Below are 14,930 nucleotides of genomic sequence, written 5' to 3'. Positions count from 1 at the left end.
ATTATAGATACACACTATATATGTATATATACACTATGTAGACAAAAGTGATTGGACACTGACAGGAATAGATCAGCGAGATGTTACTGACGTCAGTACCGTGTAGGGTCACCACGTGCGGTGATTGCTGCAGACGCCCGTCCTGGCAAACTGCCCACAAGTTCCTGGACACCAGCAGGGGGTGTGCTCTGCCATTCCATCATCTGTACTGTGACCGGCTGCGACACTGAAGAAGGATAAGTCAGTCTAGAACGCACCCTTCGCCCCAATTCATCTCAGAGGTTCTCAAAGGGGTTAAGATCTGGGACTCTGAGCTGCCAGTCCATCCGGGTTACCGAAATGTCTGTATACCAGTCGCCCTGGAAACATGACATCGCGCAGCCTATGAAGATCCCCTTCTCACTCTGATCTCCTTCCGACAAGCCATCCTACCCTGCACCCGTCTTATACCGCCACAAACACGTCTGCAGCAGCAGCACACATCAACTCACTCGCATGGGGGGGGGGTGTCCAATTACTTTTGTCTACACACACATGTATATTATATATATATATATATATATATATATATATACATACACACACATAATAGTGTAAGGCTGTCCAATCTACTCAGGCCTGGATACTTGCTCCAATGGCTCCCACAGCGAGGGGAAAGACAGCCTTAGGAGAGGACTGACCGCTGGAGGCAAGTACGGCAGCAGGGGCATTTGGGACGGAGGGTGGGGAACAGCTCAGAGGAGTGCAGGGCTGGAAAACAGCCGTATGGGGGTAGGGGCAGCAAACAGGGTTAGAGTGGGGGGCAGGGGCCAGGACTGAGGTGACCCAGCCACCATCTATAATATATACACTGTATATTATATATACACTCACACGGAACACAAAGTTAAAAGTAAAATTGACATTCATGTTGGAATGATGTACAAAGCCTCCAGAGTAAATAAGGTTATTGATGCCTGTCTCTTCTGTCCTGTCTCACCGAGACGGCCGCCCGCTTCAGTCTCACCGAGCCGGCCGCCCGCATCAGTCTCACCGAGCTGGCCGCCCGCATCAGTCTCACCGAGCCGGCCGCCCGCATCAGTCTCACTGAGCCGGCCCTTAGCACTGACAATCGTGCCGTGCAGTTGTCACCGCCCCGGTTTCTCCGGCTGGCCGGCTTGGTGAGACAGGAGGGAGGGATACGGACACACATAATAAATAGCCACTGTGAAGACGCCACACCTGGGATTTTACCTCCGCGCAGTTTGTGTGAATGGGGCGACTCATAAACCAGTGCAGCAGAATGTAGTTCTTACATCTGACTTGTTGCTAAGGGTTACAGCATAGTTTTGCCCAGCTACCACGGTAACCACCCATCCAGTCAGACAAGCTCAGCACTTTTATTTACAACTATTTTTATACAGAAATAAAAGGTTCTATCAGATAACTCTGCTCCATATTACTATACACAGAATGTATGTCCAGGGAGCGGCCTGGGGTAACCCCGCCTCTCTCCAGCGGCTGCAAAGCGTCCACGTGACGGAGGCTGGAGAACCGCAGCGGCTGGAGAATCGCAGGGTGCCGCTTCCAGCACTAATCATCAATATACACAAATTCTACACTATATACGACGTTCAGCAATTCCCTTCTATGGTCCAAGCGGTGGGATGACGGCGACATCGCCTTCTCTTTGTGATCTGTACACAGGGGGGTAGATATACATGGCGGTGTGTTCGGGGGCTGGAATGATGGTAGGGCCGGTGTCCTTGCCCCCTCGCATCTTCCGTCGGGTGGGGTAATCCAGCGCAGTGTAGGGGACGCGGGAACACATCAGTATTTTGGCACCTTGGTATAATCCTCATTTTGGATGTTTCGGCAGAGACATATGGATAGAATCAGACCTATTAACTAGAGAGAGAAGAGGGTGTGAGGTGTGAGGCACAGTGACGAGGTGGACAGATCTGTTACAATACCCGGCCCCTGGAACACTCATTTAGCAGCGATATACTGTGGTGACACGGATCACTTACCTCAATCACAGCCACGCCCACGCACACGCCCAAGATAATGGCGAGATTGTCCTGCAGCCATCCCTCCACCTGCGCCTCGCAGCCCTGCGACACAAAGCAGACGCTCAGTAACAGAGTCTCCGCCACTCATAAGTCAACAAAAACAGTGTGGAGATATATAATTATATATGGAGTGCCTGCATGTGGCCGAGGCGGCCATTCTATGGGAGAATGGAGACCATCAATACGGCCTACCGGGGAAACGCTGCACACTTGCGCATAAGTGACCGTCTGATGTCACAGAATAGCATTTGCAGCTTTATAAATGACCATTTCTGAGGCATAATCTATTCGGACCTAGAGACATCAGTGAGGCACGAGGCACTAAGCAGAATTCTCATAAACAGACTGAGGCCAGACAATGGTGGCCTCCGCTGTAAATCCATGACACAAGGAATAGACAGATAATTACTAGGGGAATTTATCCCCGCAGTGCGGAGACGCGGACACTCACCGCTGGGTAGAGAGCAGAGACGGTGGTATTGCAGAAGCCAGACTCAGCGCGGGTATTATTAGCGACACAGGAGCATGGAAAGTAATCAGTGTGGTTTCCAACGTTTGGGTTTTCTGTCCAATTCTGGTAACTGATCCAACCACAGCACTTCAGCTGCAACCAAGAACAGAACGAGACATGAGTCGCAGCACAATCAGCCGCAGCACAGCGAGCCGCAGCACAGCGAGCCGCAGCACTCCTGTATTCAGTGATCAGTGATGTGCAGCATCGTACATTTTGCAGCATTGGTGGTCGGAAATTGACGGAGAAAACCATTAAAACACCAACTCTTGCTGCTTAATAAATGGAGAATATTTCTTCTACCTTCTCTCTTTTCCGCAAACTCTGTTTCCGACCACTTTAATGTGCAGCCCTCAGACCACACGATGCGCTATACTATACCCCGCCAGCCCCCTTTATACCGCGCCGCGGGTTATAATAAATGTCCCGCGGGGTTTGGAGAATAGCTCACGGCTGTCTTAGAGTTGGTGCTTACATACAGTAAATACTAGGACTATGCTCTAACCGGCGCTGACTGAAAGCTGCGCAGCCGTCGGCGGGTGGCGTCTCCCTGAATCTGGCCAATTGGAGTAACAGCTGTAGGAGGTCATTATTAGCACCCAGTCTATAAACCATACTCACATTATACTGGATATAATCCCACGTACTCTCCGCACTCTTCGGGGTGTCACTTGGGTTGTAATCCACAATCAGTTTATGTATTACGGACGATACCTCACTTTTCAGCTGTTTTCAGCAGGAGACAAGAGAAGAATGGAGTATTAATAAGAAGCTGTTTAGGATGACGAGTACAGAACACCACAACGTACAGTATATAACAGGCAGACTACCGCGGAGCATTACTACTGAGCGATACAACGTATATAACAGACAGGCTACTGCGGAGCATTACTACTGAGCGATACAACGTGTATATAACAGGCAGGCTACTGCGGAGCATTACTACTGAGCGATACAACGTATATATAACAGGCCGGCTACTGCAGAGCATTACTACTAAGCGATACAACGTATATATAACAGGCCGGCTACTGCGGAGCATTACTACTGAGCGATACAACGTGTATATAACAGGCAGACTACCGCGGAGCATTACTACTGAGCGATACAACGTGTATAACAGGCAGACTACCGCGGAGCATTACTACTGAGCGATACAACGTGTATATAACAGGCAGACTACCGCGGAGCATTACTACTGAGCGATACAACGTGTATATAACAGGCAGACTACCGCGGAGCATTACTACTGAGCGATACAACGTGTATATAACAGGCAGACTACCGCGGAGCATTACTACTGAGCGATACAACGTATATAACAGACAGGCTACTGCGGAGCATTACTACTGAGCGATACAACGTATATAACAGACAGGCTACTGCGGAGCATTACTACTGAGCGATACAACGTATATAACAGACAGGCTACTGCGGAGCATTACTACTGAGCGATACAACGTATATAACAGGCAGACTACCGCGGAGCATTACTACTGAGCGATACAACGTGTATATAACAGGCAGACTACCGCGGAGCATTACTACTGAGCGATACAACGTGTATATAACAGGCAGACTACCGCGGAGCATTACTACTGAGCGATACAACGTATATAACAGACAGGCTACTGCGGAGCATTACTACTGAGCGATATAACATGTATATAACAGGCAGACTACCGCGGAGCATTACTACTGAGCGATACAACGTGTATATAACAGGCAGACTACCGCGGAGCATTACTACTGAGCGATACAACGTATATAACAGACAGGCTACTGCGGAGCATTACTACTGAGCGATACAACGTGTATATAACAGGCAGACTACTGCGGAGCATTACTACTGAGCGATACAACGTATATAACAGACAGGCTACTGCGGAGCATTACTACTGAGCGATACAACGTATATAACAGACAGGCTACTGCGGAGCATTACTACTGAGCGATACAACGTATATAACAGACAGGCTACTGCGGAGCATTACTACTGAGCGATATAACATGTATATAACAGGCAGACTACCGCGGAGCATTACTACTGAGCGATACAACGTATATAACAGACAGGCTACTGCGGAGCATTACTACTGAGCGATACAACGTATATAACAGACAGGCTACTGCGGAGCATTACTACTGAGCGATATAACATGTATATAACAGGCAGACTACCGCGGAGCATTACTACTGAGCGATACAACGTATATAACAGGCAGACTACTGCGGAGCATTACTACTGAGCGATACAACGTATATATAACAGGCAGGCTACTGCGGAGCATTACTACTGAGCGATACAACGTATATAACAGGCAGACTACTGCGGAGCATTACTACTGAGCGATACAACATGTATATAACAGACAGGCTACTGCGGAGCATTACTACTGAGCGATACAACGTGTATATAACAGACAGGCTACTGCGGAGCATTACTACTGAGTAATACAACGTATATAACAGACAGGCTACTGCGGAGCATTACTACTGAGCGATATAACGTGTATATAACAGACAGGCTACTGCGGAGCATTACTACTGAGCGATACAACGTGTATATAACAGACAGGCTACTGCGGAGCATTACTACTGAGCGATACAACATGTATATAACAGACAGGCTACTGCGGAGCATTACTACTGAGCGATGTAACATGTATATAACAGGCAGACTACTGCGGAGCATTACTACTGAGCGATACAACATGTATATAACAGACAGGCTACTGCGGAGCATTACTACTGAGCGATATAACGTGTATATAACAGGCAGACTACTGCGGAGCATTACTACTGAGCGATACAACGTATATATAACAGACTACTACAGAGTATTACTACTGAGCGATATAACGTGAATATAACAGACAGGCTACTGCGGAGCATTACTACTGAGCGATACAACATGTATATAACAGACAGGCTACTGCGGAGCATTACTACTGAGCGATACAACGTATATAACAGACAGGCTACTGCGGAGCATTACTACTGAGCGATATAACGTGTATATAACAGGCAGACTACCGCGGAGCATTACTACTGAGCGATATAACGTGTATATAACAGGCAGGCTACTGCGGAGCATTACTACTGAGCGATACAACGTATATATAACAGGCAGACTACTGCGGAGCATTACTACTGAGCGATACAACGTATATATAACAGGCAGGCTACTGCGGAGCATTACTACTGAGCGATACAACATGTATATAACAGGCAGACTACTGCGGAGCATTACTACTGAGCGATACAACGTGCATATAACAGACAGGCTACTGCGGAGCATTACTACTGAGCGATACAACGTGTATATAACAGACAGACTACTGCGGAGCATTACTACTGAGCGATACAACGTATATAACAGACAGGCTACTGCGGAGCATTACTACTGAGCGATATAACGTGTATATAACAGGCAGACAACCGCGGAGCATTACTACTGAGCGATACAACGTATATAACAGACAGGCTACTGCGGAGCATTACTACTGAGCGATACAACGTGTATATAACAGGCAGACTACTGCGGAGCATTACTACTGAGCGATACAACATGTATATAACAGACAGGCTACTACAGAGTATTACTACTGAGCGATATAACGTGTATATAACAGACAGGCTACTACAGAGTATTACTACTGAGCGATACAACGTGTATATAACAGGCAGACTACCGCGGAGCATTACTACTGAGCGATACAACGTATATAACAGACAGGCTACTGCGGAGCATTACTACTGAGCGATACAACATGTATATAATAGACAGGCTACTACAGAGTATTACTACTGAGCGATACAACATGTATATAACAGGCAGGCTACTGCGGAGCATTACTACTGAGCGATATAACGTGTATATAACAGGCAGACTACCGCGGAGCATTACTACTGAGCGATACAACGTGTATATAACAGGCAGACTACTGCGGAGCATTACTACTGAGCGATACAACGTATATAACAGACAGGCTACTGCGGAGCATTACTACTGAGCGATACAACGTGTATATAACAGGCAGACTACTGCGGAGCATTACTACTGAGCGATACAACATGTATATAACAGACAGGCTACTGCGGAGCATTACTACTGAGCGATATAACATGTATATAACAGACAGGCTACTGCGGAGCATTACTACCGAGCGATACAACGTGTATATAACAGGCAGACTACTGCGGAGCATTACTACTGAGCGATACAACATGTATATAACAGACAGGCTACTGCGGAGCATTACTACTGAGCGATATAACATGTATATAACAGACAGGCTACTGCGGAGCATTACTACTGAGCGATACAACGTATATAACAGACAGGCTACTGCGGAGCATTACTACTGAGCGATACAACGTATATAACAGACAGGCTACTGCGGAGCATTACTACTGAGCGATACAACGTGTATATAACAGGCAGACTACTGCGGAGCATTAACTACTAAGCGATACAACATGTATATAACAGACAGGCTACTGCGGAGCATTACTACTGAGCGATACAACGTATATATAACAGACTACTACAGAGTGTTACTACTGAGCGATATAACGTGTATATAACAGGCAGGCTACTGCGGAGCATTACTACTGAGCGATACAACGTATATATAACAGACTACTACAGAGTGTTACTACTGAGCGATATAACGTGAATATAACAGGCAGACTACTGCGGAGCATTACTACTGAGCGATATAACGTGTATATAACAGGCAGACTACTGCGGAGCATTACTACTGAGCGATACAACGTATATAACAGACAGGCTACTGCGGAGCATTACTACTGAGCGATACAACGTATATAACAGACAGGCTACTGCGGAGCATTACTACTGAGCGATACAACATGTATATAACAGGCAGACTACTGCGGAGCATTACTACTGAGCGATACAACGTATATATAACAGACAGGCTACTGCGGAGCATTACTACTGAGCGATACAACGTATATATAACAGGCCGGCTACTGCGGAGCATTACTACTGAGCGATACAACGTATATAACAGACAGGCTACTGCGGAGCATTACTACTGAGCGATATAACGTGTATATAACAGGCAGACTACTGCGGAGCATTACTACTGAGCGATACAACGTATATATAACAGGCCGGCTACTGCGGAGCATTACTACTGAGCGATATAACGTGTATATAACAGGCAGACTACCGCGGAGCATTACTACTGAGCGATACAACGTATATAACAGACAGGCTACTGCGGAGCATTACTACTGAGCGATACAACATGTATATAACAGGCAGACTACTGCGGAGCATTACTACTGAGCGATACAACGTATATATAACAGGCAGGCTACTGCGGAGCATTACTACTGAGCGATACAACATGTATATAACAGGCAGACTACTGCGGAGCATTACTACTGAGCGATATAACGTGTATATAACAGGCAGACTACCGCGGAGCATTACTACTGAGCGATACAACGTATATAACAGACAGGCTACTGCGGAGCATTACTACTGAGCGATACAACGTGTATATAACAGGCAGACTACCGCGGAGCATTACTACTGAGCGATACAATGTATATAACAGACAGGCTACTGCGGAGCATTACTACTGAGCGATACAACATGTATATAACAGGCAGACTACTGCGGAGCATTACTACTGAGCGATACAACATGTATATAACAGGCAGGCTACTGCGGAGCATTACTACTGAGCGATATAACGTGTATATAACAGGCAGACTACCGCGGAGCATTACTACTGAGCGATACAACGTGTATATAACAGGCAGACTACTGCGGAGCATTACTACTGAGCGATACAACGTATATAACAGACAGGCTACTGCGGAGCATTACTACTGAGCGATACAACGTGTATATAACAGGCAGACTACTGCGGAGCATTACTACTGAGCGATACAACATGTATATAACAGACAGGCTACTGCGGAGCATTACTACTGAGCGATATAACATGTATATAACAGACAGGCTACTGCGGAGCATTACTACTGAGCGATACAACGTATATAACAGACAGGCTACTGCGGAGCATTACTACTGAGCGATACAACGTATATAACAGACAGGCTACTGCGGAGCATTACTACTGAGCGATACAACGTGTATATAACAGGCAGACTACTGCGGAGCATTAACTACTAAGCGATACAACATGTATATAACAGACAGGCTACTGCGGAGCATTACTACTGAGCGATATAACGTGTATATAACAGGCAGGCTACTGCGGAGCATTACTACTGAGCGATACAACGTATATATAACAGACTACTACAGAGTATTACTACTGAGCGATATAACGTGAATATAACAGGCAGACTACTGCGGAGCATTAACTACTAAGCGATACAACATGTATATAACAGACAGGCTACTACAGAGTATTACTACTGAGCGATATAACGTGTATATAACAGGCCGGCTACTGCGGAGCATTACTACTGAGCGATACAATGTATATATAACAGGTTGGCTACTGCGGAACATTACTACTGAGCGATACAACGTATATAACAGACAGGCTACTGCGGAGCATTACTACTGAGCGATACAACGTATATAACAGACAGACTACCGCGGAGCATTACTACTGAGCGATACAACGTATATATAACAGACAGGCTACTGCGGAGCATTACTACTGAGCGATACAACGTATATAACAGACAGGCTACTGCGGAGCATTACTACTGAGCGATACAACGTATATAACAGACAGGCTACCGCGGAGCATTACTACTGAGCGATACAACGTATATATAACAGACAGGCTACTGCGGAGCATTACTACTGAGCGATACAACGTATATAACAGACAGACTACCGCGGAGCATTACTACTGAGCGATACAACGTATATATAACAGACAGGCTACTGCGGAGCATTACTACTGAGCGATACAACGTATATAACAGACAGGCTACTGCGGAGCATTACTACTGAGCGATACAACGTATATAACAGACAGACTACCGCGGAGCATTACTACTGAGCGATACAACGTATATATAACAGACAGGCTACTGCGGAGCATTACTACTGAGCGATACAACGTATATAACAGACAGGCTACTGCGGAGCATTACTACTGAGCGATACAACGTATATAACAGACAGGCTACTGCGGAGCATTACTACTGAGCGATACAACGTGTATATAACAGGCAGACTACTGCGGAGCATTAACTACTAAGCGATACAACATGTATATAACAGACAGGCTACTGCGGAGCATTACTACTGAGCGATATAACGTGTATATAACAGGCAGGCTACTGCGGAGCATTACTACTGAGCGATATAACGTGAATATAACAGGCAGACTACTGCGGAGCATTACTACTGAGCGATATAACGTGTATATAACAGGCAGACTACCGCGGAGCATTACTACTGAGCGATACAACGTATATAACAGACAGGCTACTGCGGAGCATTACTACTGAGCGATACAACATGTATATAACAGGCAGACTACTGCGGAGCATTACTACTGAGCGATACAACGTATATATAACAGACAGGCTACTGCGGAGCATTACTACTGAGCGATACAACGTATATATAACAGGCCGGCTACTGCGGAGCATTACTACTGAGCGATACAACGTATATAACAGACAGGCTACTGCGGAGCATTACTACTGAGCGATATAACGTGTATATAACAGGCAGACTACTGCGGAGCATTACTACTGAGCGATACAACGTATATATAACAGGCCGGCTACTGCGGAGCATTACTACTGAGCGATATAACGTGTATATAACAGGCAGACTACCGCGGAGCATTACTACTGAGCGATACAACGTATATAACAGACAGGCTACTGCGGAGCATTACTACTGAGCGATACAACATGTATATAACAGGCAGACTACTGCGGAGCATTACTACTGAGCGATACAACGTATATATAACAGGCAGGCTACTGCGGAGCATTACTACTGAGCGATACAACATGTATATAACAGGCAGACTACTGCGGAGCATTACTACTGAGCGATATAACGTGTATATAACAGGCAGACTACCGCGGAGCATTACTACTGAGCGATACAACGTATATAACAGACAGGCTACTGCGGAGCATTACTACTGAGCGATACAACGTGTATATAACAGGCAGACTACCGCGGAGCATTACTACTGAGCGATACAATGTATATAACAGACAGGCTACTGCGGAGCATTACTACTGAGCGATACAACATGTATATAACAGGCAGACTACTGCGGAGCATTACTACTGAGCGATACAACATGTATATAACAGGCAGGCTACTGCGGAGCTTTACTACTGAGCGATATAACGTGTATATAACAGGCAGACTACCGCGGAGCATTACTACTGAGCGATACAACGTGTATATAACAGGCAGACTACTGCGGAGCATTACTACTGAGCGATACAACGTATATAACAGACAGGCTACTGCGGAGCATTACTACTGAGCGATACAACGTGTATATAACAGGCAGACTACTGCGGAGCATTACTACTGAGCGATACAACATGTATATAACAGACAGGCTACTGCGGAGCATTACTACTGAGCGATATAACATGTATATAACAGACAGGCTACTGCGGAGCATTACTACTGAGCGATACAACGTATATAACAGACAGGCTACTGCGGAGCATTACTACTGAGCGATACAACGTATATAACAGACAGGCTACTGCGGAGCATTACTACTGAGCGATACAACGTGTATATAACAGGCAGACTACTGCGGAGCATTAACTACTAAGCGATACAACATGTATATAACAGACAGGCTACTGCGGAGCATTACTACTGAGCGATATAACGTGTATATAACAGGCAGGCTACTGCGGAGCATTACTACTGAGCGATACAACGTATATATAACAGACTACTACAGAGTGTTACTACTGAGCGATATAACGTGAATATAACAGGCAGACTACTGCGGAGCATTACTACTGAGCGATATAACATGTATATAACAGACAGGCTACTGCGGAGCATTACTACTGAGCGATACAACGTATATAACAGACAGGCTACTGCGGAGCATTACTACTGAACGATACAACGTGTATATAACAGGCAGACTACTGCGGAGCATTACTACTGAGCGATACAACGTATATATAACAGACAGGCTACTGCGAAGCATTACTACTGAGCGATACAACGTATATAACAGACAGGCTACTGCGGAGCATTACTACTGAGCGATACAACGTACATATAACAGACAGGCTACTGCGGAGCATTACTACTGAGCGATATAACGTGTATATAACAGGCAGACTACCGCGGAGCATTACTACTGAGCGATACAACATGTATATAATAGACAGGCTACTACAGAGTATTACTACTGAGCGATATAACGTGTATATAACAGGCCGGCTACTGCGGAGCATTACTACTGAGCGATACAATGTATATATAACAGGCAGACTACTGCGGAGCATTACTACTGAGCGATATAACGTGTATATAACAGACAGGCTACTGCGAAGCATTACTACTGAGCGATACAACGTATATAACAGACAGGCTACTGCGGAGCATTACTACTGAGCGATACAACGTACATATAACAGACAGGCTACTGCGAAGCATTACTACTGAGCGATACAACGTATATAACAGACAGGCTACTGCGGAGCATTACTACTGAGCGATACAACGTATATAACAGACAGGCTACTGCGGAGCATTACTACTGAGCGATACAACGTATATAACAGACAGGCTACTGCGGAGCATTACTACTGAGCGATACAACGTATATAACAGACAGACTACCGCGGAGCATTACTACTGAGCGATACAACGTATATATAACAGACAGGCTACTGCGGAGCATTACTACTGAGCAATACAACGTATATAACAGACAGGCTACTGCGGAGCATTACTACTGAGCGATACAACATGTATATAACAGACAGGCTACTGCGGAGCATTACTACTGAGCGATACAACATGTATATAACAGGCAGACTACTGCGGAGCATTACTACTGAGTGATACAACGTATATAACAGGCAGACTACTGCGGAGCATTACTACTGAGCGTTACAACGTATATAACAGGCAGGCTACTGCGGAGCATTACTACTGAGTGATACAACGTATATATATAACAGGCAGGCTACTGCGGAGCATTACTACTGAGTGATACAACGTATATATATAACAGGCAGGCTACTGCGGAGCATTACTACTGAGTGATACAACGTATATATAACAGACAGGCTACTGCGGAGCATTACTACTGAGTGATACAACGTATATATAACAGACAGGCTACTGCGGAGCATTACTACTGAGCAATACAACGTATATAACAGGCAGGCTACTGCGGAGCATTACTACTGAGCGATACAACGTATATATAACAGGCAGGCTACTGCGGAGCATTACTACTGAGTGATACAACGTATATAACAGACAGGCTACTGCGGAGCATTACTACTGAGCGATACAACGTATATATAACAGGCAGGCTACTGTGGAGCATTACTACTGAGTGATACAACGTATATATATAACAGGCAGGCTACTGCGGAGCATTACTACTGAGCGATACAACGTATATATAACAGGCAGACTACTGCGGAGCATTACTACTGAGTGATACAACGTATATATATATAACAGGCAGGCTACTGCGGAGCATTACTACTGAGTGATACAACGTATATATATAACAGGCAGGCTACTGCGGAGCATTACTACTGAGTGATACAACGTATATATATAACAGGCAGGCTACTGCGGAGCATTACTACTGAGTGATACAACGTATATATAACAGACAGGCTACTGCGGAGCATTACTACTGAGTGATACAACGTATATATATAACAGGCAGGCTACTGCGGAGCATTACTACTGAGCGATACAACGTATATATAACAGGCAGGCTACTGCGGAGCATTACTACTGAGTGATACAACGTATATATATAACAGGCAGGCTACTGCGGAGCATTACTACTGAGCGATACAACGTATATATAACAGGCAGACTACTGCGGAGCATTACTACTGAGTGATACAACGTATATATATAACAGGCAGGCTACTGCGGAGCATTACTACTGAGTGATACAACGTATATATATAACAGACAGGCTACTGCGGAGCATTACTACTGAGTGATACAACGTATATATAACAGACAGGCTACTGCGGAGCATTACTACTGAGCGATACAACGTATATATAACAGACAGATTACCGCGGAGCATTACTACTGAGTGATACAACGTATATATAACAGACAGGCTACTGCGGAGCATTACTACTGAGTGATACAACGTATATATATAACAGACAGGCTACTGCGGAGCATTACTACTGAGTGATACAACGTATATATAACAGGCAGACTACTGCGGAGCATTACTACTGAGTGATACAACGTATATATATAACAGGCAGACTACTGCGGAGCATTACTACTGAGTGATACAATCTCACATAACCAGAGCATTTCTTCCTAACATCATCTATTTATCAGCATTTTGGGGCAGATGGAGAGATAAAGTACCAATCAGCTCCTGTCATTTCTCAAACATAGCCTGTAACATGGCAGTGAGGAGCTGGTTGGTTGGCACTTTATCTCACCCCTAGGCTTAGTACATCTCCCCCTATATCTGTTCGGCTCCTCTGCTGACTATCTCCCACTTACTCAGTGTCTGAGTGGTCTGCTGTCTCCTAGGTAACCGCGGGCTGTGGCTTCTCACACAATTGTCTCATAGCATAACTGACATACCATGCTTTACCATTTAAGCTTTTTATCCAACAAACTGTTAGCCACGTTATAGGTGTGAGTTACGTATTTCCTGTATACACATGATTAAATAAGCATATATGTGCCGTTACACCTGAACTATATAGCCATAGTTAGTAAAAAGGTACAAAGTACAGATTCTTCTTCATTGCAATGGCAAACCACTTTTATTCTCCATGTACAATGAGACATTGCATCTCATTATCAGATAGAGGTGATTCATTGTGACAAGTGACGGTGTATAATACAGAGTATATACCTGGAGAGTCACATTGGTGTATGGCTCTCTCAGTCAGCACAGAGGGACATATGTTGCTTCCCCTGTGTAAATGGCCGCAGGTACCGTATCTGGTAGACTCTGCGCTCATTTATCACATGAAACGCTCCGGGCCCTGAACCGCACGTAAAACTATTTCTCTGACAAGCGTCTACGTTTCTGATCTGACGATAAACCAGAGCTCACATCCTGTTTCCCCTGCTCAGCCACCAACATCCGTCACTTCAGATGATTGTATAGAGGTGAAGTGAGAAATATAACACC

At 45.2% G+C, this 14,930-nt stretch overlaps 1 protein-coding gene across 1 annotated transcript in view; it reads right to left on the bottom strand.

Moving 5' to 3' along the window:
• Positions 1-1,360: 1,360 nt before the first annotated feature.
• Positions 1,361-14,930, bottom strand: part of CD82 (CD82 molecule) — a 135,459-nt gene continuing 121,889 nt past the window's right edge. The window contains exons 6-9 of the mRNA XM_063946265.1: positions 3,184-3,288; positions 2,503-2,655; positions 2,010-2,093; positions 1,361-1,887 (exon numbers count right to left, since the gene is read on the bottom strand). Coding sequence (XP_063802335.1) covers positions 1,810-1,887; positions 2,010-2,093; positions 2,503-2,655; positions 3,184-3,288 — 420 coding nt within the window. The 3' untranslated portion in view covers positions 1,361-1,809. The remainder of the gene's footprint in view (positions 1,888-2,009; positions 2,094-2,502; positions 2,656-3,183; positions 3,289-14,930) is intronic.

Source organism: Pseudophryne corroboree, chromosome 11, assembly GCF_028390025.1.
Source record: "Pseudophryne corroboree isolate aPseCor3 chromosome 11, aPseCor3.hap2, whole genome shotgun sequence".
Classification (NCBI taxonomy): domain Eukaryota; kingdom Metazoa; phylum Chordata; class Amphibia; order Anura; family Myobatrachidae; genus Pseudophryne; species Pseudophryne corroboree.
The sequence above is the reverse complement of the archived record's forward strand: the minus strand, read 5'-3'. Positions and strand labels throughout refer to the sequence as shown.